Genomic DNA, 23,769 nt, shown 5'->3' with positions numbered 1-23,769 from the left:
ACAGGCTGCATGTACTCGGTACACGGCACAGAGTACATGTACTGACTGGCACCGAAATGACGTACGGGGAGGAATAAGGATTAGGAGTCAAAGGGACGAAACAATCCATGGATCTGGTTGTATGTTAGGGTTGAGATATGTAATGTTAGTGCTGGCGGCACCTTATCGCTGTTAGCTGTATCTGCAGACTTTGTTGCAAGATTGGCGAATTGCCAATCTGTGTGCTTTACTTTGTTTTGTCTGTCTGCTACCGAAATCATCCATGATTTGACGCCGTTCAACTGGGCACCATAATAACAGGCCCAGTCTGGTACTGCTACAAAAGACCCCGTAGCAGCGACCTTTTCGCATTTACCCGCCCCTCCACAACCAGCTAATGGAATACGTACCCGGCCACTGACGTTGACTTGACCCGTTGCAAACGCAAGCAGCTCCCCAAAACTGTTAGGCCTTGGACGCTGCAGACATTCAATGCGCCGTCCGTGCTCCCGTTTCGAGGTCACTTGCAGAGCAATCAATCAATATTGAACTTTTTGTCATGTACCTGTACCTGTGCTGCTCTTCATATTCATGCATTGATCAGGGTCCTATTCCCTGATTCACTTGTTTCAGTACCTTGGATCAACTTCACATCAGTTTGTTTCAATCCTCAACTCTCACTAACACGTCACGATACTACTACTGTACACTGTTTTGTTTCCATTCATTAAACCTTCTAAATCTCACTCGCCAAAAACCCTCTCTCCTCTCTAACCGCTTTCGCAATCCTCCCCTCCCCGTTTTCATTCAATCAATTCAATCAACCCCAGTCTGCCAACGCTGGCGCCATCCCCCATCAGGGTCCAGGCCGTATTCCCGCTGACGCCCCCCCGTCGCCTCGCTGAATACGGGATTCTACAGGCCATCGTTGCTCCCGATGGGGCGCCTCTTAGCGCTCGAGGGCTGTGCCAGCTGCGCGAAACGGAGCCCTGGGAGCGCTGCAGCGCCGCTAATACGGCAGCGCTAAGGCCTGCCCAGGCCTCACAGCGTCCCTCCTGCACTGGACACGCTCCATCCATTCCATTCCAGAGCCCGGCCTTCCAGTTTCCCTCCACTCTTTTTCTTCCCTCCCCTTCGATGCCAAATCCTCGCCCATCCATTCTCACGACTTCGCTCTTCTCGTCCAAAACACCAAACACGCCGTCCATCGCCAGCGTCGGACTTCCTCTCGCTACTTTTTGTCGATATTTCCCCCCTTCGCGCCGTCTTCCCGTCTCAGCCGGTGCCACCAAATTACTTGCGCAAACCTTCCAACTCCTCTCCACTCGCTTAAGTCAGCCGCTCTCGTAAATTCTCAGGCGACTCCCGATCAGAGACGAAGACGGAAAAGTCAAAATAAGAAAAGGAAAAGGAAACCCAACGGACAGCAATACGACTCGCTTTGCTTTGCTATCGCCTAACCCGACGACTCTTTTCCCGACGTTTTCTTTCGCTCCTCGCTCGCGCATCTTCTCGCAACCTCGCTCCAGCGCTTGTTGACCCACGGTGTTTGATCAAGCGCCGTTTCTGAAACCAACAGAAATATCGACATCCTCTCTCGCTTTCATTGCTTCTGGTTTGGCGCTGGCCGTCAAGATTCTCCCCAGCGATTCATTCTCCTTCGCCGCCGTCACGGACTTCACGTACATACTTTTGACCTCTTCTCCTCCCGCATCTGCGCCTTAATATCCCTCTTTCCATCACGTCACAATGGGTAAGCCTCACTCACTCCCCCAAACGGCTTCTTCCGAGCGGTCCGCAATCTAACAAATCCGCAGCTGCTCAAGCGCCCATCACCACCATCGTGCCCTTTGGCAACCGCGCCCTGCTTCCCGCTTGTGCGGCTGCTTGTGGCCATCTCTACGATGCCAACGGCGCCTGTGTCCCTCCGGCCATTCCCACCAACAGTCCCGCAGTCTACACGTCATGCTTTTGCTTCGACTCTCGCCTTGCGCCCTTCTCCACCACGACCGCCGGCGTTTGCGACCAGGCCTGTACCGCTGAGCCCAACGGCCTTGCTTCCATCACCAACTGGTATCACAGCGTCTGCAACATTAAGAACGTAGCTGCGCCCTCATCTACCAGCACCATCTCCAGCTCCAGCGGCATTCCCTCAGGCTCAGGCATCCCCCAGCGGACAGACGCACCCAGCGGCGATTGGTACGCGATATCCCAGTCTCATCAAGAACAATTCTCAAGTTTACATGTTGATACTAACTCTCCCATGCAGGATCTCCACTCACTACCAATGGGTCATTATGCTCGTCATCCTCGTCGTCGGCATCGCTGGCATCTGGATCGGCGCCTGCATCTGGCGCCGCCGCTACATCCGCAGGCGCGATCTTCGTCGACAAGCCGTCGGCGGCAACACCGACTCTTGGGGCTCCGGCGTCCCGCCCTCGGAGGGGGCTCCAGGTATCCCCATGACCTACCAGGACAAGACCAACGCGACCCCCGAACTGCCCAACTTTACGTCAACCTCGGAGAAGCGCAACACGACGACCAAGCTGTGGCCCTTTTCTCGATCATGAGAAGCACGACAAGAAATAGGAAAATATGAAGAAAAGAGAAGGAAAGACGGAGAGAGAAAAAGAGCGATGAGAAATATACTAGCAGCCTAATTCAAGACGAGCACTACGACACTTTTTTTTTCTTCAACTTCATCATCCTCTTGACAGATGCCGCCCGCACCGAAACGACCATTTCTCATTTCACGCCATTCACGCACTCCTCATTCAACAGGCGCTCCCTTGTCGACATCTTTTTTTATTTCCATTATACAATTTTTTTTATTACTAGTCCCCTCTTTTTTTTTTGGATTCTGGCGTTGGCTCTGTTTTTTTTTTTTTGTGTTGGGATATTTCTTGTCCATTTTTTTCTTTACACAAGGAAAGGAGTGGAGGGAGGGAGAAATTAGAGATTTTTTGGGCAAACGCGACATATCATCATTTTCTGACATTGAAGTTCATTTGGGAAAAGAGGAGAAGAAGTGTGTGGAGTATGTGGGACGAGGCAAAACAGAGACATGTCTGTCACATCATTTGTCACGGTGGCTCTACCTGTGGTTCATTTTTCTTCAGAGCAAATAAGGGGGTGGTACATTCCTTGGAACTCGAGAGAAACAAATAAAACACCTTCTTTTTTTTCTTTCAGCTCAGCTTGCAAATTAACCATGTGTAATGCGCCCTTCCCCCGAAAATGCCTTCCCTTTTACATCATGCTAATATCATTTACTCGTGAATTTGTCGTAAAGCATCTCTCATTTCTTCAAACTCTCCTGCTCCTCCATGGCGTCCATGTACAGATCAATGAGGCAGCCAGCAGACCATGCCTGTGTCGGGCTCTGGGAAATAAATAGATTAGCATGTTATCGAAAAGGATCAATGATATAAAAGAAGAAGAATAAGACAGATAAAACACTCACAGAATCGCCGCAGAACTCTCCATTCTTTTGGGTAAGCTCCGTCAGGCCCGCCCACGGACTCTCTTTGATAGCTCGCTTGCACTCAGCCAGCCTCCTAGTCACCTGCTGGAATGCTTCAATCCTGCCCTCAGCCGTCGTCCTCCGCTGAAGGTCAAACTTCAGCAGCGCGCGGAGGAAGAAGCCAGTTGGCCACAGCCACTCGGGGCCCTGGTGGTAGTTTCGACCTTTGCTAGTCGCAAAGTCGTGGCTGTCCTCGCTGTTGCGGTAGTACGGGCGGTAATCCTTGTCTGCAGGGTCCAGAGTCGCCATGCCAGTGGGCCCACGGATCGTCGAATCTGCAAGACATAGAGCCTGCCAGGCATGCTTGGGGTCGAAAAGATCTGTGGCTACCGTCATGGCGATCGCAAAGTTTGGCCGCAGCTGGTAGTCTTCGTACTCCTTTCCAGACTTGTACAGATCCTTGTACATGCCCCGGCGAGCGACAACGCTGGGGTTGACGTCGTATTTTGCATCTTCCTCAGCTGAGAGCGGTACGTAGTAGCATTTCTCAAAGTTGGCCTTGATGAGATCAGCCCACTCCGTCCATGAAACGGACTTGTCTTCTGCAGTCTTGACGCCAGACTGAGCGAATTTTCCTTGCTTGTGGAGTTGTTCTACCCATCTGAGCGTGCTGTAGAGCAGGCCTGTGATCTCGATGGCAGCGCCGTCGCGCGGAGTTCCGGGGACTCCCTTTGATCCGGCCTTGTCACTCTCTCCCATCTTGTCCATCCAAGTACCACAGTTGAACTGGTTGCCGCCAAAGATGATTCCGTTACTCCAGTCGACCTTGATGTCTTGGTTGAAGCCTTCGTCTTTCATCTGCGAGTCGATCTGGGGTCCTGCATTCGCCTCACGATACTTCATTCCCGAAGCATGTCTCTGAAGAGCCTCTTGTATGATTTCTTCGATTGTGCTCTCAGTAGAATATGTCCGCTTATCATCCACCGGGAACCAAGTATCATCATACGGGAGGAAACGACGCCGGACTTTTGTCTTGAGGAAATCAAGCCCTTCTGGTGCAAATCGGGTATAATCCTGGATCGTCTGGAGGAAAAACCACACCGAATCTCGCGAGTTGTACCGCGGTGCAGCGCCGCTGCTCAAGAGATTGGGAATCATGCCGTGTTTGAGAACGCTAGCAAATGCAAGGATGTGCTCCTTTGCCTCCGCAAAACGACTGGTGCCGAGATAGAGTCCACGAATAGAGATGAAGACGTCTCGGCCCCAGCATCTAGCCCACTGCACTGCAAAGTGTGGTAGGCCAGCAGCAATAGACGGCACCTGCTTGTCTGGCCAAAGAGAGGCCGATTTAACTAGCCCAGTCTGCTGCACGCTGACCATGGCAAGACTTCCGAGGAACCACTGGCCCTTGGCAACGTGATCATTCATGAGCTCGAAAGCGCGATCAACGCTGGCCCGGTACGCGGTACGAATGGCGAGGGCAAAGTATCTTGGCAACAGGAAGCTAGGAATAGCCCTGATGGCCTCAAACCGCTCTCGAAGCCACGCCGCCGGCCCAGCAAGACCTTCACTGCCTGGCGCATGGCTTTGCTTTTGAATGCGGCCCACAATGTAGTCGAGTGCCCAGGGGCCGTCTCGCAGGTTTTGACAAATTGGATGTCCAAGGTTGTTGTCATTGATCACCCCTTCGAGGATACTCCACCATCCTTGCAGTCCAGCATAGACGAGCTTTCCATGGCCGGGAATATCATATACCCCGTCCTGGCCATCGCTGGCGTCTCTCTCTTCTGCCTCACACCGGTAGAGCAAAAAGTTGAGGTCAATGAGGTTCAGGTTGGCCCAAGCTGCCTTGGCACTTGAGGTGACGTAGTTATCCAAGCCCGTAGAGTGCTCTGCAGTGGGGATCCAGGTATCGAAAAGAGCAATGCTGCCGGGCGGGAACTTGTCCCGAACGGAGATGATTGTGTCTTGGTCATGGTATTCCATCTTGATTCCAGCTACATCTACTACCTGGCTGGGGATACCTCGAAGAAACTTGGTATCGTCCTGCACGGCCTTGACAGTTTCGTCTCTGTCATCGACCTCGAGCATCCAGCTGCCCAGGTGGTTGGCTCGGGTTCCCGTCAGTACCACGGGTTTGAATTCTCCTCTTCCATTGCCATATCCAGGGAACGCAGTGTGAGCAATGAGAAAGTAACCCTTTCTAGACTCGGGATGCACTCTGTGCACGGTGATGTATTCTCCCTCATGATGGATGTGAGTTTCGTTGTAGCCATCTTTGCCCATGATGGTATGAATCTGGTTCAAGAGCTTTTTGATGCTAGCAATGCCGCCCTTGCCCCTTCCGACCTTGATCTGCGAGGTCCTTGAGGCTTCAGATGTGTACAAACGCTTTTCGTTGACGAGATCAACCAATCTGGGGTATATTTCATCGTACCCCATGACACTTCCCGTGGCACTGGAGCACATGTTGACAAGAGCGGCATTGGGCAGTGTGTCTCGCGCGTCACGCTTCTGGGCAGGTGGCTCGTTGTCATGGGTGCAGTCCATGAACAAGGCGTGGACAGGCGACGGTCGTATCCTCCGAATAATCTCCCTTGTAAGATCCGGGGCCTTTGAGCTCGATGGTGTGCTAACATCTGACTTGGAGATGTCGTCAACCTCAAAGCTACCAATAGGACGGCCGCCGTGCCTGTGAACAAGTCTGCTCAGCTCTCCTGTGCTCCATGCTTGCATGGCTTCACGGATAAGTGAGCTGATGCCGAGCCGCTTCACAAAGACATAATCCATTTCTTCAGACCCGGTGAAGAGCTCGGCAACAACGTAGAGGTTCGGGTTAACCCTTCTGGCCTCGTCCAAGATGTGCTCTGCGACATGGATTGGAGTGGAGTGGCAGTTGTCGATGCGGAATCCAGCAAAATATTTGGCTAGCATCTGGGCATACTTTGTCATATGCTCCCACAGCCACGGGCTATCCTCCGGGCCAGATCCGTATCGCAATTTGACACAGTCTCCCCAGACAATAACTTCTCGCTTCAGGTACACACGAGAGTCGGGTCCGGCATTGTCCACCAATGCGTTACCGCCCCATACCCAGCCATTGTTAGCCAGTGCTCTCTCTCCAGGGGTGAGATTCTTTGTTGTCTCATTCACTGGCAGTCGAGAAAAGTATGTCTCAATAATAGGGTTGGCCTCATTAATCGGACCCAGCTTAGGCCCGTGATCATCAATGCGAACATACTTGATACGGTTGAAGAGTTGTTCCAGAATCTGGTTAAGATCCTTGTCGTATTCTTCATAGAACGCAACGTTTATAGCATCCAGGACCTCAATCAACTTGGCCTTACCGGCTGCCTTGTCGGCAGACTGTGTGTTTTCTCCCTCGTATCGACCAAGAGAAAATGACAGCAAGGTAGCGGCAACATTGGGCTCGACGCGTCGGCGAAATCGCTCTCCTAGACGATCTGTTCCCTGGAGAGCAAACTTTTTGATAAAGTCCACTTGATCCTTGAGCTCTGCTGTCTTGAGATGCTCGAAATCGCTTAACGTAGCAGTGCCGACTTGGGGCGGACTGGCCTTGCCACCAACCCAAGCCTCGACAATGTTGTCAGCGTCTCGCTCGACATTGATAGCGTAGTACTCCCATAACTGAAGCTCCAGGATGACGTGCTTTTTGATTCCTTCCATGAGCTCCAGGAGATCTTCTGTGGTCTTGATATCGACGGGCAGTCCCAGCTTCTCAAGCTGGCCGCTGAGCTCCATCAGCTTTGTATCGAGCTCATACGCGGACTCTAGCCAGGGAGCTGTTTTCAAATTGTAGCCGGCCTCGGGATGCTCCTCCAGCCACTTTGTGTTGTGTGCGGTGTGGTTGAGGACAATGTCTGTCAAGCTCAGCAACGAGTACTTCTGCTCGAGACTCTCGACCAGCTGCTCAATGTCCTTCTCGCCCCCGGGGAAACAGGCGGGATCCCAGCCCAACTGGTCATACAGACTGTACGGCGAGTTGGAGGCACCACGGACCTGCAGAGGGGTAAAGTGTATCATGTTGTATCCCCTCTCGCTGATGCCCCGCAGGTGTCGCTCCCAATCGCCGGGGAAGCGGCCCATGAGCTTGCTGATGATGGAGAAGAGCGACAACGCCGGCAGCGGCAATGGCCGGCCATCCAGCTTGAGGCGGGGAGCAACATCGATGTAGTATACTGGAGTCTTTTTCAGACCCTCGTGACCATTGGTGGACTTGGGAACGTCGTCGGCGTCGAGCTTGGGCAGCTCGGCATAGGTAGTGTAGAAGGCAAAGACGCCAGACTCGTAGATGGGGATGGAGATTTCGAGGGTCTTGTTGAAGTCGGGAGTCAGTCTGTGGTGATGGTGATGTTTATTAGCCAAGTTCAGCTCAATTTTCGAAGCAGAGCCCTCTCTGTCTCAGACATGGCGAGCTGGGAACTGCTTGGGCATCGACCGTGAGCTTACTTGTACTCTCGAAACTTGTCCCGCCTAAACTCGGCCCCCTGCTGCGGGATGTTGACCCAAAGACTGCCATTGCGACAGATGGACGAGGTGCCCTCAATGGCAAATCTGATGGTGATGGGGTCATCTCCCGTGGGATCGAGGTAGATGTACTCTCCCGCGACCTGGGGCGAGCCGTCGTCGTTGAGCTGCAGCAGATAAACCTCCGTGGTCGTCATGATTCCTGGGCTCATGGTGAGAAAGGAGAGGGGCCCAAAGCCTGTGCCCCGCGGCTGGTTTTGTAGCTGCTCGTTACAGCGGCCTTAGCGTACCTAAGCAGCTGGTGGTTTGCAGGGATCGAGCGCTGCTGTGGCGATCAGCTAAGTAAGCCTGCGGTGCTGCTGTGCTGTTAGTTCCAAGGCTGTCCTCGCAAGGTAGGGAGATCAGGGACAAACAAGGAAGATCCGGATTGCTTGATCAGTTGCAAGACTCTCCCTTTTGGGCTGCGATGGGCGGAAGACGAAAAGGATCCCAGACGCGAATCAAACTGCTTCTCCTTCTAGCTGCTTTTTTTCCCGCAAGCGAGCCAGAGACGCTGCTGGTTGGCCGGCAGATTTTGGTGTCATGTCATGGTGGTTTTGACTTGGCCCAAGAGGTGCAGGCGCTGGGCGAGTGGCGTGGGCGAGCCATTCCAAGGCACCAGGAACCACCCGGGAATCAAGGAAATGCTGGATCGAATTGCTTTTTTTGGCTCCATTTCTTCTCTGCTGACGGACTATTTGTTCCCATTCTATTTGCTCCCTTCTTTCATGTACTTCCGGGTCGACTGAGCGAGTCAAACGGAGCTTATTCTGCGCTTGCATTGCGCAATGCACGGCATCGAGCGATGGTGTTGATGCTTGTAACACGGCAGCATGGATGTCATCTCCATGCAATTATGATGCCATGAGCCCGGGCAACGAGACAGCATCAATCTGTCATCTCCGCTAGCGTGCCCATTAGCACCGTGATACAGCATTAATTGATTCTTCATTCCAAGAAATCCACGAAGAATTTCCCACGAGGTGGCTGCATGCTACGGAACTCGGTAGCTACAACCACTATACATATAAGCTTTTGCCTGTGTCGAGCTTGCAACAGCTGGCAATCAAGTCCTATTCCCGCTGCAAATCCTTCCCTACCAATCCAATTCGTGTCAAATATTCTGATTTTCCCATCTTCAACCCCCTGCAGATGACTGCGGCGATGCAACTTCTCTCACCACATATCAAGGACCTTTGAAGCTCCTTTGTTCAACCCCGCTACCAAAAAGTCATGACGTCACCATGGCCTCTGCTGATTCTGCCCCTAATCACGATCCATCCATAGCTTGGTTTCCAATTCCTCTCTAAGCAATGGATCAAGGTACTAAATAATTAGGCTACTCGTCCGCGATATCCATCTCACTAGTAAGTTTATATACTACTACTCCGTATCATCCGGGAAGTCGATCTATAGTGGTTTCATAATTCATTGAATTGGAAAAGAACTGAACAACTTCAAGTATATTCATACCGTCGACCTGCTACGGACATCATCATGCCTATCAAAAGGCCACATTCATCATCCGAGAGCCCCTCCGAATCCAATCAATCCCGCCAATCAATCAGTCTCTGTGCTACTTGATGCCCAACTACCAACTATTAACGAACACATGCCCTCATAGCCTTTCCGCTTCCCCCTAGCCGCGCTCTCTCATCGGATAACTGCATTTGCTTACTGCTCAGTTGCTGGGACCACGTTGGGGGTTGCTGGATAGTCGCTTTCTCTGTTCAGTGTCTCAATGCGCTAATCGTCTGAATTCGCTGAGGCCCAAATCCAGCTTCGGCCATCTCAACTGCAAGCTTGGTTGCTCCATCAAAGTCTTCCTCCGGTAGTCCTAGCACCTTATTGGCCAGACCATACTTGGACTCAAAGTTGCCATCGCCATTGGGATAAAAGACGCGCGAGTACATGGCCATACCAAAGCCTACGATGTTGCCGGTCTTGAAGATCTCCTGCCCTCGCTTGAACCGGACGTCTGTTGGCTCATACTCAATTTGCCAGTCGCTATCGGTTGTGCCCAATGCCCGGTGCACGCTGTCGAGCATGTCTCTCTGAGAGACGAGGAAGCTGGAGATGTAAAGGATTTTGTTGCGCCACTGAGAGATAGTAGGCGATTGGTCATTCTCATCGTCAGGCAGCTCCTTGAGGCTAAGAAGCTGTGCCGCCGCCCTACCGCATTGTATCCAGGTTGACGTGTTGATACGTGTCTTGCCGTCATCGTAAAAGGTGACCTTTTTGTTTGGAATATCGAAGCCATACCAGGGTTCACCCATGGCAAGCGAGTACTCATACCAGAAGCTGCAACTCATGTATACCCAAGACATACCGGCCTTTTCTATGGCATCAACAGCAGCTTGAGAAGCTTGGGCACCGGGAGCGGTCATGGTGTCCTCCAGAAGTTGCTTGTTGGCAAAGTCGCCGCCATACGAGTTGGGCATGATCCATGACACACCAGCCTTGGCTGCTGCAGCGATGACTTTGGTCTGAGTGTCTCTAGGAGCTGTCACGGCAAGGGAGATGAAGAGGAACTGCTGGCCCTTGAGCCCATCAACGAGGGTCTGTTCGTCATCATAGTCGACTTGGACGACTTTGACCCCAGCAGGAAGCCCACTTTGGCTTCCAATACGGGTAATGGCGGTAACAGTGTGCTTTCCGGTCTTGAGCAGCTCCTCAGCAATATGCTTGCCAACTTGGCCTCCAGCCTATGAAAAACTTGATCAGCAAACCATGAAACAGAATCAATGGTAAGACGACAATTGCTAAGCTTACTCCAATAATGGCGACGTTCTCAATACGGTTGGTGAAGCCTGCGGGCTGATCTTTGGCGTACTTGATGGACATGATGGCGATTTTTTTGTTCTAGGTGATCTGATATATAAGATGAAGGTGAAGAATTGTCTGTCTTTCTTATGTTGCTTTGATCTTTCTTCATTGCTAACATGGACGATATTCGTCTTCCCTTTATACATTTCCCAACTCTCATATCAATCCCTTCTTCTCCCTATTCTCAACTCTCTGCAGGATTCTCCCTTCTCGCTGATAGACCGTATCCCCGGCCCTTAGAAATCAGATCTCCAGACATCATGAAGCGAACGGACTTCGAATTCCCCAAAACAGCAATGGGATCGCACTACCGGTACCGTGGTTCATTAGCTGCCGACAGCCTGCCGAATCATGGATCGCTCAAATACGAAATGAGGTTAGCCTAGCTGAAGCACGGCGACAACACTTGCTAAACTCCGGGTGTCACCACTTATATAATCCACTTGAAGAGGCCATAGCGATCCTTTGAAACACATCATCTGAACGGCATTCGCAAATCGTGTTGCGCCGATAGTATGATACTCGGTCTTGCTCGGATTTCCTAAAATGCCGTTCGAGGTTTAAACGTGAAGCCACCAACGAAATGAGCGGCACTGTGCGCGATTCTATGACGACTACAAGGAACAATCCGCCAACAGCAAACATGGGAGCCAAAAAATATTCTAAGGCTCACTGTGCAATCCTCGGTCCCTATAACTGCATTTTTTGATGTTTGAACGCCGCGTAGCTTGGGAGTGGGCGAAGGAGTGCGTCCAAGTGTCGTTGGAAACCTCCCTCTGAAAGGCCAGCTATTCGCAACATGTTGTGATACACGTAACGTAATGTTTCCAACTTTCCACTACGCGCTTTGCATTCTTCAAAAAATAAAATCCCATATTATTTATAACTGAAAAGGGGTTATTTCGATGCAGACACTGTCTACGCATGAATAAAGGAGTATCGAAACACCACACACACAAATGGTGATACCGGAGATACCCTACACTGTAGCATATCCACAAATGACTGCACGATATATCTGGTCTATTGCCCCAAACTTTAATTTATATTGCCATCACAAAGTCTATCTCATCTTTTCATCACGCTATCTGATAGTTGCAAAGATATTGCGGCAGTAAAAGGTGCGAAATGACAGCACATACATTTCTGAGCTAGATTCTTGAATGCGGCGATGTTGCATATTCAGCACATATTTTTCAGCGACACCGCATACAACCACTCCAAACCGACAGCGATTTTCATACAATGGGATTCAGAATATCATGGAAGTGGATGATTATTTCTTCAGGGATGAAAGCTCAATAGACTTGTTAAGAAGCCGTGTTGCTTGGTGATTTGCTACTCTCAAAACGATCAGACTGCGGAAATACAATCATATAAATAGAGGCAATAAAGTAGCTACGTTGGAATTTATGCCTATCACTGTCGCATGTATCAATTATGAATTGATGAATGGCCTATGAGGTAGATCAATACTGTCATTGCTGGCTCTCAATGGCCCATTGCCCGCCGTCAAGACCCCTGTTTCATAAATGCTAGAGAGTAGTTATCATCACGACTACACCATGAGATCATCATAAATCGAGGTCATTTCCATAGGTTGGAATAGTATGGAAGCAATGCTGAATTGGTTCCTCCTTCACTCGTGACTATTTACGTATGTTGCCTGCCTACTCAGTGATGGGACTTCAAAAGGAGTAACGGCGACTTCAAATAATGGGCGCACAACCTCTTGCACGAATCTTAGAGATGTATGTAATATGCGGAATGTAGTTAGACTAGCAGCTCTACGACTTTACAACAGTTCTAGACCTTGGTCGATTGCTGTGGGTGGTGTAACTGTTCCCTGGCCTCTTCACAGCATTTTTAACCTCTCCCCAGACCGTAGTCGATTGCTGTAGGTGGTGTAATTGTTCCTTGTATTCTTCACAGCATTCTTAACCCCTCCCTAGACCTGAAAGAGAGTTGCCTTGATAGAGCTATGTAATATGTGGAGTGGGATTTCACAGCATTTTTAACCCGATCCAAGGCTCAGAGAAATTGAACACTGTCCCAATGACTTGTTTAGGTGCTGGATACCACCAATCATAACAAAAGTTGAGCTAAATGAAGTACCATGAAAGGGAGTCATTAAAATACTGCACCTTAATCATGTGCAAATCTAAGAATCGCACATCGCAGTACCAATGTGGTCTTTGAGCCCTTTGGTCTGATGAAATGTAAAAAAAGCAACGGCGACAGCACACAACTCCTTGCACGGTCCTAAAAGATAATGAACTATGTAAAATGCAGTTAGATTGGCGGCTCTGTAATTCGACAGCAATTCTGGGGTTTGGCTCTTTAGATTTGTAGATCTGAGTTTCCAGGTATTGACAGCCTAGTCCGAAGCCTCTTCCTCTTCACAGCATTTTTAGTCCCTCTCCAGGCTTGAAAGAGAATTGCCTCGATGTAGCTACCTATGTAATACGCGGAGTGAGGGTTTACAGCATTTTTGACCCGATCCATAGCTCAGAGAAGTTAATACTCTTTCGATGACAACTTGTCTAGGTGTTGGAGAGCCTCGCCTCGTTAAATGTCACCAATTTACAGCTTTGAAGTTACACTAGATACCTACTATAAAAGGAAATCACTGGAATCGCAGAGATAGGAACCATGATTCGCAGTACCAATGTAACCTTTGAGACCTTTGATCTTTCAGCTATTGGCACAAGATAAAGATCTTACAACAGGTTTCTTTGCAACCTTCAGGGTAAGGCGAGCTGCATCATGAACATATGAAACGTGCTTGATACTGCTAGCGCTCGGTTTGAGAAGAGTGTGTTACTCGACAGTAGACAGACGGCAAGGAGCCGCTCCCGCGATTCACTAGGGCCAGCTTCGTCTTGGCACAGATTCATGCTTTTGCGGAGGCCCTGGCACAAACTGGAGAGCTGATGACGACATTGGTTCTTTTGGGGATAGAAGAATTGGCATGGATCATGGGCCAAGGCGGAACGCCTGTCAGCCCCATTTCTCAATTTGATGGGGTGCTGCGTTAGTTCCGACAGCAGATTAAACTTCTCCTCGCGAAAGAAGACAAGGGTTCAGTCGCCTCACATACCCTGGGCTGTGGCTTTAAGGAGTTTTCGTGGGTACCGATGTTCATGCTTCTTGGCATGGAATGTTTTTACGTTACATCTGCATCTTCACAGTTGAGTGAGGGTTTGGTATCTACCCAGCTGGAATCAAGATGTGATATCCGAGTATCTTGGTCTTGAGCAGGGACACGCACTGACGCACGTTTAGATTAATTGGTCGCGGGAAGGGTGCTTCTTCCCCTTATGGCCTTGCTGTTCATGGATAGCCTCTTTTTTTTTTGTGATGAGGAGGCTATTAGCTCGCCAGCTTAATCCGCCACATTTTGTCGCTTACATGCATTAGACCTCGTAGGTTGGAGGCCGGCGCCATCCGCCATTAACATCCAATCTCACAAGCTCCAGCCGAGACGAAAGGCACGTTGCTACATAAGGCCTCAACTGGTTTTGGCAACGTGCCGTGCCGCAGAAGTGCCTGTATACGGTATGTGACGCAATTCCTGAAGCTGTGTTTTGTACTCTGTGCTTTGTTACAGACTCTGTGCTCCATTCTTCGTTGTCTGTCCCTCTGTGCTTTGTTCTTGTATCTATCTCGTTTGAGCCGTCTGACTGACCCAGGGTCCTCCAGGGAGCTTTCGGTCCGTGAAAACCCAAGCCAGGCTGGAGATTTTCCCGCCTGCCTAGGACAGCAGCTCCAGCTCCCGCCACAAAGGACTTACCGTTTCCATGAGTGCTCCGTGGTGGCTCCGTAGTGGCCAACGGAACACGATGCAGAGTAGTGGCTTGCAGAAAACCGGTTGTTGACAATCCTGTGGAGAAACAAAGCGGGCTGAGCCTTTGACAGATGGATTTAGCCGAGTCGGGCTCTTTTCAACAAAGCCAAGTTGCGAAGGTGGATATCCAGGCAGGGTATACAGGGGAGTTTCGGGGAGCCTAAGCGGCACGTGAATTATCACGTGACTCTCCCTTACAGTATCAAGGAATCAAAATCTTCGCCCATCATCGAGATTATGCGCTTGCTGGGTCAGAATCTTTCCACCTGTTCAACTCGGAATGGAGCCATCTGGCCCCAACAGTCAGACTTGGTCAAACAAGAACCTTGAAGTTATCTCAATCTTGTTTTCTCCCTGCTCTGCTGTGGGCCGGCTGCACTTGGAGGCGTCCACCTCGTTTGCAGTGCGGGCCGGAGCATTTTCTCCGGAGCAAAACCTCCGTCTGATGTTATACAACAGCGCCTTTGTATTCTCTTACACCACAGACAGCAGAGACTGCGATCGCGATCCCATCGATGGTGACGCCAACGACTGAGCTCCCACTGGCTCCTTGCCCTCCACTACGCTAATCCACAGCATTTAGTGCTCCTCCTTCTCCTCCCCAGGGCCCTGATAAGATTGCCAATTGGACCGCGGCTTGCTTCACGTCAAGAACCGCTGCACCTGTCGCGGAGGACCAACCCAACCTTCTACTAGCTACCAGAAGGGCCTGGGCAGGGGTGGTTGGACAGAAGGGCCTCTCTCTTACAGGGGGGTTTCCTGCCTGAAGATATGTTTCTGCTTCGGTGTGGGTGTTGGCCTTGGGGGGATTGCTGGCCCCTTTGAGAACGAGCCGTGCCTTGGTTGGGACGTACGAGTATCGTATGGCTGCATGTTGGGCTCTGATGATTGAGGATCTTGGCTGTTTTGGAAGATGCCAGCCTGACATTACATTTCTTCCAAATTCTTGCTGACTCTTGTGTAGCCGAACTCTACCGCGCACAGATCCGCCATCTCTCTCTTATCCTCAGGAAGGGTTAGAAGCGCACACTTTGATATTGGAGCCCCCCACCGAAAGAAGCAACGCCGGGGCATCGTGGAGCTGACCTGGTCGACTTCCTTTGGCGCCGGTTTGATATAACTTGGCTTTGGAACCGGGTTGGCTGGCCCCATCCGGAACGGGGGCCGGCTGCATTCTTTTGATGAGTGTGTGTGCGTGCTTGGCCCGGGACACCGATGACCTCCTCGGCCATCGCACCAAGCCATCACACTTTTGCCCTTGCCATCGTGTATTATGCGCGACCCACAGGGCCACCTACGTGACGCCGTCTCCACACCGGCTTTGTGTGCTATGTGCACTATCCTGCATACAGAGACTAGCCAAGTGCTCAGATCAATTTCCTAGTTTGAACCTTGTATACCCTCCCTGCCTGCCTGTCCAAGATGCTTCAAACGGTCTGAGGCATGACTTTGAAAGCGCTAATACGACTTTGCTAGCCCAACGGGCAGCCAGGGGTAACCGTCCTTTCACTTTTCCTTTGCTTGCGGGAATACGGTTCAAAGTCTCCAAAGGGCCCCCCCAGCCCCAGCCAGGCGGCGATCTGGCTATCATGGCCAAGAATATATTTAGCAATGACGTTTCCGCCTCGTTAGGGGGCGCATATCCTCTTCTCTTCTCGATACTGATCTGCTCTTCGTGGCTCTCCTAGACTTGTGAACATCATTCCTGGAACTTGTAATCCAGGGCCGGCATCTGTGTTGTAGATATCATTTTTCAAAGGCCAAGATCTTACAAGGCAACAAACATGGCTGGCATTGCCGAAGCTTCCCCATACATCGCTTGCGGTCCAGACTACGCCAATGCAGGTCACATTTCCCTGCCATATCCGCCGGCGGATCGGGAGGGCACCTCGACCACGATCTGGCCCAACCTGTGCTACAGCTCGACAGGTCTAGAACACTCTTCAGATGTCTTCTTACCTACCCTCCCCTTGCAAACTGCCGAATGGGATATAGCAGAGGGCTTCCTCAAGTATTCTGAAGCAAGCATTACCAGCCCTCCCGCCGAAAGCGTTACATCTGGCAGCGAAAGCTCTCAAAGCGCCGGCATGATATGGGATTATCAAAACGACAAACTCCCACAGGGCCCTGAATACAGCCCGTCAACACCAGCAACCTCCACCACATCCGACAACTGCTTCTCCATCGCACCATCATCACTACACACATTCAAAGAAGAGCCTTCAACTTCAACCTGCAGCAAGAAGCAGACCAAGACTCGGAAAGCATCATCATTATCATCATCAACTGAAGAGGGCAGCGTCGCAAAAAGGCCTCGCCGGACCAAGACCCCTCAAGAACAAGAAGCAAGCCGCCAGCGCATTCGAGAGAAGAATCGCGTGGCGGCGGACAAGTGCCGCGGCAGACAGCGAGTCGCGGTGGAAAAGCTCAGCTCCAGGCACGACGCCTTGGAGGATGAGAATCGACAGCTCAATCAGATTATGAAAGACTTAGTCGCGGAGCGGATTGTGCTGAAGAATATGCTGCTGGAGCATGGCGGCTGCGGGTGCGAATTAATTGAGAATTATCTGCGGGACAGCGCGGTGCGATGGGTGAAGCAGGTAGAATCACAGTCTATTAATGTAGAAGCGGCCTGACTAGTAGTTTATTGTAATGTAATAAAAAGAAGAATTAAGCGCATTTTCTGCTTGCCTCTGCTGTTTGATTGTGAGATTAGTCTCGGGGTTTTTTTTATCGCCTTTGATGTTTATAGAGCCAGTGCATCCATTTGGAGTAGCATCGCGATGCTATTCACACACAATCTGACAGCGGCACCACGGTGTATGCAGCACCCCCAAAGAAATATACGGTATCACCACCCGAATTTTATATTCTGAAATCATATATAAATGCTATTATACCTTTTTGTTCCTGGTCTAATAAAATTGGCATATTTTTAGGGATTTGCTAGTAGAATGAGCGTGTAAGTGGCTGTCGCCGCTCCCCTCCGTAGAGCCGCATCTTCATCAAATCCCAACGCCATCGGCACCTCTCTCTCAAAATTCCATAAAAAGAGCCAAATAACAATCTTCTACACTCTCATATCATATAACCCACTGAAAGTAATACAATCTCATCCCCGTATCAACACTCCAGACCCTCCCAGCACCCACCAAACCACCACCAAGCACCACCAAAACCACCCTCATACTCAGCAAACTCCCTTACAAACAGCGACATGAAGTCGAATATGCACAGTTCTGACACCTCCGCCATGTATGTCATTCCGCATGCCCTAGTCTCACTCACTCCCACCCAGCTGTCCCAGCGCCGCTGCCGATCGCTCGTGTCCGCATCCATGGCCGTGGGACCGTTGCTGATCGGCGCCCGAGGCTGCCGCAAAAGGTAGAACCATACGGGGATTAAATAAGGCTCGACCGTGCAGAATAGGGCTCTTGGCGAACATGTATGCTGCTGCAAGGGCTGTTTTTTTCACATATTGAGCGATAGGAAGCAAAGCTGTGGTGGTGATGGCGTCAGAAGGGGGGGGATGGGGGATTTTTAGCCTACTTTTTTGAACTTTTTGCTATTATATGAGCTGTATGAAGTATATGATTTTAGAATGGGTCTAGAGAAGGATATGCAAGGCGCGTGATTGAGACTAGAATCGAGATGCAGCCTTCTGATCGACGTTTTGGTGGAAGGTTTTCTCCGAACGTAGGACGGGTTCGAGAATGTAAGTGATCTACGAGGCTAAATTGCACATCAACGGGCACGGATTTTGGTGCTTTGATTAATGAAACGAGGCTTGACTAACCCGTGATCTTCAATGATTTAACAAAAAATAGTTCGTCGCTTGTCAAGCTGTGCATATAACAATGGATAAGAGCGAGCTTCAAGGCTCGCCATGCCGGATCGCCATCGGACCTGGAAGGTTGGCGTGACTTTTACAATATATCACCGGAGAAGAAGATCCGTGTAAATTTTCATTGCGATGAATTTTTCTATGAATACATTACATCATTTGTACTTTGTTAATGGCGTGAATTGTTACTAGGTATTGAGTAATATCCTGGGCGTGAATAGATGTGTATTCGTGCATGTGCGAGAGACGTGGCACATATGGGGAGTCTTGATAGCTGAATCGCGGCATAAAGAAGTATTTGATAGGGTACAAGTCCAAAAAACAGAAGTTCTGGTCCGTCAAATGGGTCAAAGCCGAATTACATTGCTTCCTACGTGCCGTGGGCTATGTCATCTGAAGAGACGGGAAGAGTGGACAGGTCGAGATGAAGAAATCATGATCAAACTAACATTGTATTGAACAATTCATGAGTATTGTAACCAAAAAAAAGATGTAACAATGCCTGGCCGGATCTACCGCTTTATGACATGAATCCTAAAACGCCTCCATACACGCATACACGCCTACTCGCCTGCCACGCCGCTGTACTCTCAACATTGCATGTTTTTTTTTCAACGCTCGCTTTCTTTGCATTTACAGAGTTGGTTGTGTTTTCTCAGTCTCAGAAACCAGTCTGGGAATGTCATCGACGCTTGCCTTGCCCAACAGAATGGCGTTGACAGCCGTCAACAGAGGATAATCCATCTCCAGTCCTCGGGCCTTGAGGAAGCTGTTCACCTCAAACGCCGTGCTGGTACCCTGGAGCTTCTGTCCGTTCAGGTCTTGCTTTTCGACCTCGTCGACGGAGATGCCCTTCTCAACAGCCTTCTTCGCGCAACGGAAGTTACGTCCTCCAGAGCAAGAGGTGATCAGATCGGCAACACCAGCAGAAGACTCGGTAAAGGTAGCGGTGTGCACCGTCTCGCCAAAGAACTCCTTGCCAAACTTGACCATCTCCATCAGGCCGATTCGCATAACGGCAGCCTTGGCATTGTCACCCCAGCCACGACCATCCACGAAACCAGCGGCCAAGGCCACAATGTTCTTCAGAGCACCACCAAGGGAGACACCGGCGACGTCAGAGACCAGCTGGACGTGGAAGTAAGGTCGGTGGAAGAGGGTGCGGAAGCAGTCGTGATCAAGCGGAGGGTACTCTGCAGGGACGGCGGTCAGCTTCGTCTTGGACTTGCGGCCCCTAGCATCGCGATGCGCCATGTCAGAGGGCTCGGTGACGGTCATGGTCAGGTTGGGGCTCTGGGATCGTGGCGTCGGCGCCCTGCTGTTGTCCATTGGCGGCGGGTCGTAGGCAATGGTTGTCTCCGACCACTTCTCCGCGGCAATCTCGCTGGCGATGTTAGCCCCGCTAAGAGCACCAACGTAAATGTTGAGGCCGTCGCCGATCCACTCGCTGAACAGGCTGACACCATCGTCCGACACGTTGACGCCCTTGATGCAGCTGATGCCACGAGCAAAGGGTAGGATCTTGCCGCGGATCTGGTCGCAGACATTGCGGATGAACTGGTGGGGAAGGTTGAAGATGAGGATGGTGGAGTCTTGGACAGCGTCGACGAGAGAGGGGTTGGCGACGATGTTGCTGGGGAGGGCGATGCCGGGCAGGTATTTGACGTTTTCGTGGTGTTTGTTTATGATGTTGGTGAGCTTTTGGGGAGCGTCGCCGATGGACTCGTCGTAGTATGGTGACGTCTTGGGGATGGTAACGTCTTCTTCATACACCCACATCTGGACCTCCTCCTCAAAAAGATCCTTGTTGATTCGCGTGTTCTCGGCAATGATCTTTGCAATGGTAGATCCCCTGTACAAAGAATGGAATTAGAAGCTGACAAAATACAGATGTTGAGTTATTCTTCTCGTACCAGTTGCCAGATCCCACAATGGTGACCTTGTGCTTCTTCTCGGGACCGCCCAGGAGAGCCATCTTGTCGGTTTTGTTGAGGTTGTTGAAGGTGGAGTAACTGTAAGAGAAGCTGAGCTTGTATGCGACGCTGTATCGGTACAAGCAGAAATTGGCTCCAAAACTGGAACTGAGGCGAGAGCTAAAGAGTCGAAGCATGCAATCGGGAGCACCGCAAGTGTATATCAAAGGTATATATACCTGTTTCCAAGGTTTGTCTCGTGCCAGAAAGCAGGAAATTGCAGCAAGAGGGAAAAGAGTGTGCCAAGCTCATCGTGCCAATGACGCAGCGCATTAAACATGCTCACCGCTTGCCGCATCGGGCCCTCGCCCCAACCGATTTACTAGGGCCCTGGCTCAGTGGTTGAGCATTCAAGGCACGCGCCAACCGTTTTTCGCCGAGATGCGAGGGAACCCCATCACAATCACATGCAAAGCTGGCGTGCAGCGTGCAACAGCGTCACCCCTGGCCTCCTGGATTGGCCTTTCACATGCCAGCGACGAGGCATGCTGGAGATATGCGTCTGGTGATTTGACTGACTGTCGTGATTTTGTTTCTTTCTTAAATTAGACACAGGTGCAATGGGAGGATCACAATCGGCGGCTTGAGCCGAGGACTGGTAGGCAGGATCACGGCACATCGGGCACACATGGGAGTTGCAACACCGTGTAAGTATGTCTGCTTATGCAATGCAATGCAGCATCTGAATGGGAGTGCAGCCATTTATACTTTGATTCTAGACAGCACGTGTTCCTGTTTTCCTTTATCTCTTTTTTATCTCATTTCCCTATTCGTAACACAACTCGTTTATGAGTGGCTAGCTGGTGCCACATCCCGCACGCTCCAGTATGCCAATCTTATGGTAAAAGTGTCTATAGATGAATGGATATCTCTCCAGATATTTAGATAAAAGGTAGCGACAGCGGCAATGGTTGCTAGGAGTACAGTATATCAGTCTCCGTGTACCTATAGTAGTAACAACGCACTAATGCAATGCAAACTCGCTCTTTGCTGAAACAAACGATACAAAGCCAGATAACGTCAGCGCCAATGTCTGACAGGCCAAAACCCAAAAACCCAACAAAACAAAGTCTCCTCCTTTTACTCTTCTTCTTCCTCGCTCTCTTGCATCAAAGACGCCTTTTCTTCATCTGTTCCAACTGTTCCAAGGGAAAATGACTTTCGTCGCTTCGACTCGTCCTTTGAATCCTGCGTTCTCTCGCCATCGCCAAAGATGAAAATGAAGATCTTGTCGTAGCTGTACCACATGACGCCAAACAGCCCCGATATCGTGTTTGCAGCCCACCGCGGAACCTTCCCCCTCTCGTCTGCCAAGAAGGTCGTTATCCCGAAAAACCAGAGCAGCATCGGTGCCCAGAAGAGGAGGAAGAGGTTCTGCCCAATCTTCTGCCTCAGCGTCGTCGCGGTGTAGGGTTGCATAGAGGCCAGATAGTCTTGATAGGCTAGAGGAAGGTCGTGCTCTCGTGCACCGTCTTGCAAGAGCTTCAGGTATCGAGCACTCGGCTGAGCATAGTCGGGCTTTGGCCTATGAGGACCAATGACGAATCTGGTCCACCAATCTTTCTTGTCCGTGCCTGGTTCGAGCGGGATGTAAGGCGCATAGAGCGTTCTTGCGAGGAAAGGTTTCGGCAGCGTGGGTACTGGCGGGAATGGCTTCTCGGGAACACCAACATCGGCGGGCATTGGCAGACACGGCACCATGATCTCCTGGTATCCTGAGCCACCGCCTTCGGTTCTCATAATGTTTCGCCAATCCTCCTCTGTTACTTCGTATACGACTCCCATGAGGCCGCCATCCCACTCCTGCTCCGTCTTTGGCGGGTTGATCGGCGGGACGATTGGAGGGTGAAGAGGGTCGGGCAGCTTGGGCTTTTCGGGGAGCTTTCGATATCCGACATTTGCAAAGCACGGCTCTCGGTACGGCAGTCCGGGTAGGTCGAATGTCAGGCGCAAAATCGGGACGGAGACGTTCATCTGAGAAAGAGGTCGCACTTTTCGCTTCCCTAGGAATGTTTCTGCACACATGTTGGAGCCGTAGGCGAGGTAAAGGACGGTTTTGGCAGACTGCGCGACATCTTTGGGCGCATCTTCGGCGGCTTGGGCGAGACGTTTCGATGAGGTGTTCGGAATAGAGGATATCGGCGGATACGAGCCTTTTGCTGGATGCTGTTCTACATTTTCGGCCTTTTCGAGAGCGGCCACAGCAGGAGCGATGGCATCTGTTCCCTTCATGATGGGCAGACACGCGCGTACAATCTGGGGTACGATGACTAACTGATGTCGGGATTAAAACCTCTTCGCTGGCGGCGCAACTGCTGTACTTATGGGCAGAGCGTCTAGGTAAAACGACACACGCATGAAACGCGGCTAAGGGGCTATTTATCAACTAATCCTGCAACGATCAACCACCCTCCAAACGCCCTCTTCGGCACCAGCGCTGCCTGACCTGCAGGACTCCTCATTTTTTTTCTCTCCGTGGTTGTGACTAACGAGCTGCTCTAACTTGCGGACTCCAACCCCGTGCGGAGCGTCGGACCTGGGCTTGCCTGCGAATACCGATGATCCGACCTATGGCAGCGTTGCAACGGCTGAATAATCACCAGTCGTGACATCAACTCGGCGTGTCGCCCTTGGCTCCTCATCGCTAAGTACAGGGGGAAACTCCGCACGTTAAAAAGAGGGAAGCGAATGGTTTAAGTTGATCGGAATTATGGATTGGTCGTTGAATGGAGGCTAACGGCTGCTGTGCTCAGCAACATGGAAGGGAAGGCGGGCCGAGACGTGGTGCGACGCGGGTCTGATTTGCTAATCTGGTCTGAAGGAAGAGAGACAATACGGTGAGTGCGTAATAAGTGAGCGGACGTAAGCTGTGCCTTTCTGGAAGGATTTCATCTAATCTAATCTGAAATGCGGTGCGGAGCATCTCGTATTTGACGACAGCGACCAACAGGTAAGAACACGAAGATCGTGTAGGGATACGAGTACAGTAAAAATCAATGGCAGCTTCTGTGACCCCATTTGCCTATTTTGCGTGTACAGCAATGCACTTCCTACTGCAGATAGAATATGGGGAAAGTCAATCGTAGCACATACTCGTAGACTGTAATTGAAGAACTGTTTGAGCCTAATTGATCCCCATCGCTTGGTGCTTTCGCGAATCGACAGAAATAGACCCAGCGAAGATTTAAAAAAGAAGAAAAAAATCGATCAAAACCACGCAATCTTCAAGTACCCACCGACTAATACGCAATACTCCGATCCGCCAATATTCGCCCTGACCCGCCTCCTTTAAACGACCCAGTCGAGTCAA

General features: G+C 50.8%; 7 protein-coding genes across 7 annotated transcripts; 3 read left to right on the top strand and 4 right to left on the bottom strand.

Moving 5' to 3' along the window:
* The first annotated feature begins 1,095 nt into the window (after nt 1-1,095).
* V8C40DRAFT_254922 (uncharacterized protein) lies at nt 1,096-3,265 on the top strand. The gene is made up of 3 exons (XM_083217925.1): nt 1,096-1,732; nt 1,797-2,178; nt 2,249-3,265. The coding sequence occupies exons 1-3, from the start codon at nt 1,729-1,731 to the stop codon at nt 2,547-2,549; spliced, it is 687 nt and encodes a 228-aa protein (XP_083069314.1). The 5' UTR covers nt 1,096-1,728; the 3' UTR covers nt 2,550-3,265.
* Nucleotides 3,058-8,480, bottom strand: V8C40DRAFT_254918 (bifunctional 4-alpha-glucanotransferase/amylo-alpha-1,6-glucosidase). Its single transcript, XM_083217924.1, has 4 exons — nt 8,344-8,480; nt 7,913-8,286; nt 3,443-7,799; nt 3,058-3,361 (listed from the first exon to the last, which is right to left on the bottom strand). The coding sequence occupies exons 2-4, from the start codon at nt 8,140-8,142 to the stop codon at nt 3,278-3,280; spliced, it is 4,671 nt and encodes a 1,556-aa protein (XP_083069313.1). The 5' UTR covers nt 8,143-8,286; nt 8,344-8,480; the 3' UTR covers nt 3,058-3,277.
* Nucleotides 8,335-8,958, top strand: V8C40DRAFT_254917 (uncharacterized protein). The gene has a single exon (XM_083217923.1). It carries the CDS (start codon nt 8,397-8,399, stop codon nt 8,835-8,837), a length of 441 nt encoding a protein of 146 aa, XP_083069312.1. The 5' UTR covers nt 8,335-8,396; the 3' UTR covers nt 8,838-8,958.
* Nucleotides 8,959-9,510: 552 nt separating this feature from the next.
* V8C40DRAFT_254915 (uncharacterized protein) lies at nt 9,511-10,614 on the bottom strand. Its single transcript, XM_083217922.1, has one exon. It carries the CDS (start codon nt 10,408-10,410, stop codon nt 9,700-9,702), a length of 711 nt encoding a protein of 236 aa, XP_083069311.1. The 5' UTR covers nt 10,411-10,614; the 3' UTR covers nt 9,511-9,699.
* Nucleotides 10,615-16,298: 5,684 nt separating this feature from the next.
* V8C40DRAFT_254907 (bZIP transcription factor) lies at nt 16,299-17,321 on the top strand. Its single transcript, XM_083217921.1, has one exon. The coding sequence runs from the start codon at nt 16,427-16,429 to the stop codon at nt 17,276-17,278; it is 852 nt and encodes a 283-aa protein (XP_083069310.1). The 5' UTR covers nt 16,299-16,426; the 3' UTR covers nt 17,279-17,321.
* Nucleotides 17,322-18,647: 1,326 nt separating this feature from the next.
* On the bottom strand, nt 18,648-20,683 carry V8C40DRAFT_254906 (NAD-dependent glycerol-3-phosphate dehydrogenase N-terminus-domain-containing protein). The gene is made up of 2 exons (XM_083217920.1): nt 20,400-20,683; nt 18,648-20,338 (listed from the first exon to the last, which is right to left on the bottom strand). The coding sequence occupies exons 1-2, from the start codon at nt 20,594-20,596 to the stop codon at nt 19,120-19,122; spliced, it is 1,416 nt and encodes a 471-aa protein (XP_083069309.1). The 5' UTR covers nt 20,597-20,683; the 3' UTR covers nt 18,648-19,119.
* A 761-nt stretch (nt 20,684-21,444) lies between these two features.
* V8C40DRAFT_86571 (uncharacterized protein) lies at nt 21,445-22,950 on the bottom strand. The gene has a single exon (XM_083223542.1). It carries the CDS (start codon nt 22,689-22,691, stop codon nt 21,540-21,542), a length of 1,152 nt encoding a protein of 383 aa, XP_083069308.1. The 5' UTR covers nt 22,692-22,950; the 3' UTR covers nt 21,445-21,539.
* Nucleotides 22,951-23,769: the final 819 nt, after the last annotated feature.

The sequence above is a fragment of the Trichoderma camerunense genome (genome assembly GCF_050948025.1).
Source record: "Trichoderma camerunense strain CBS 138272 chromosome Unknown V8C40scaffold_19, whole genome shotgun sequence".
NCBI lineage: Eukaryota > Fungi > Ascomycota > Sordariomycetes > Hypocreales > Hypocreaceae > Trichoderma > Trichoderma camerunense.
The sequence above is the reverse complement of the archived record's forward strand: the minus strand, read 5'-3'. Positions and strand labels throughout refer to the sequence as shown.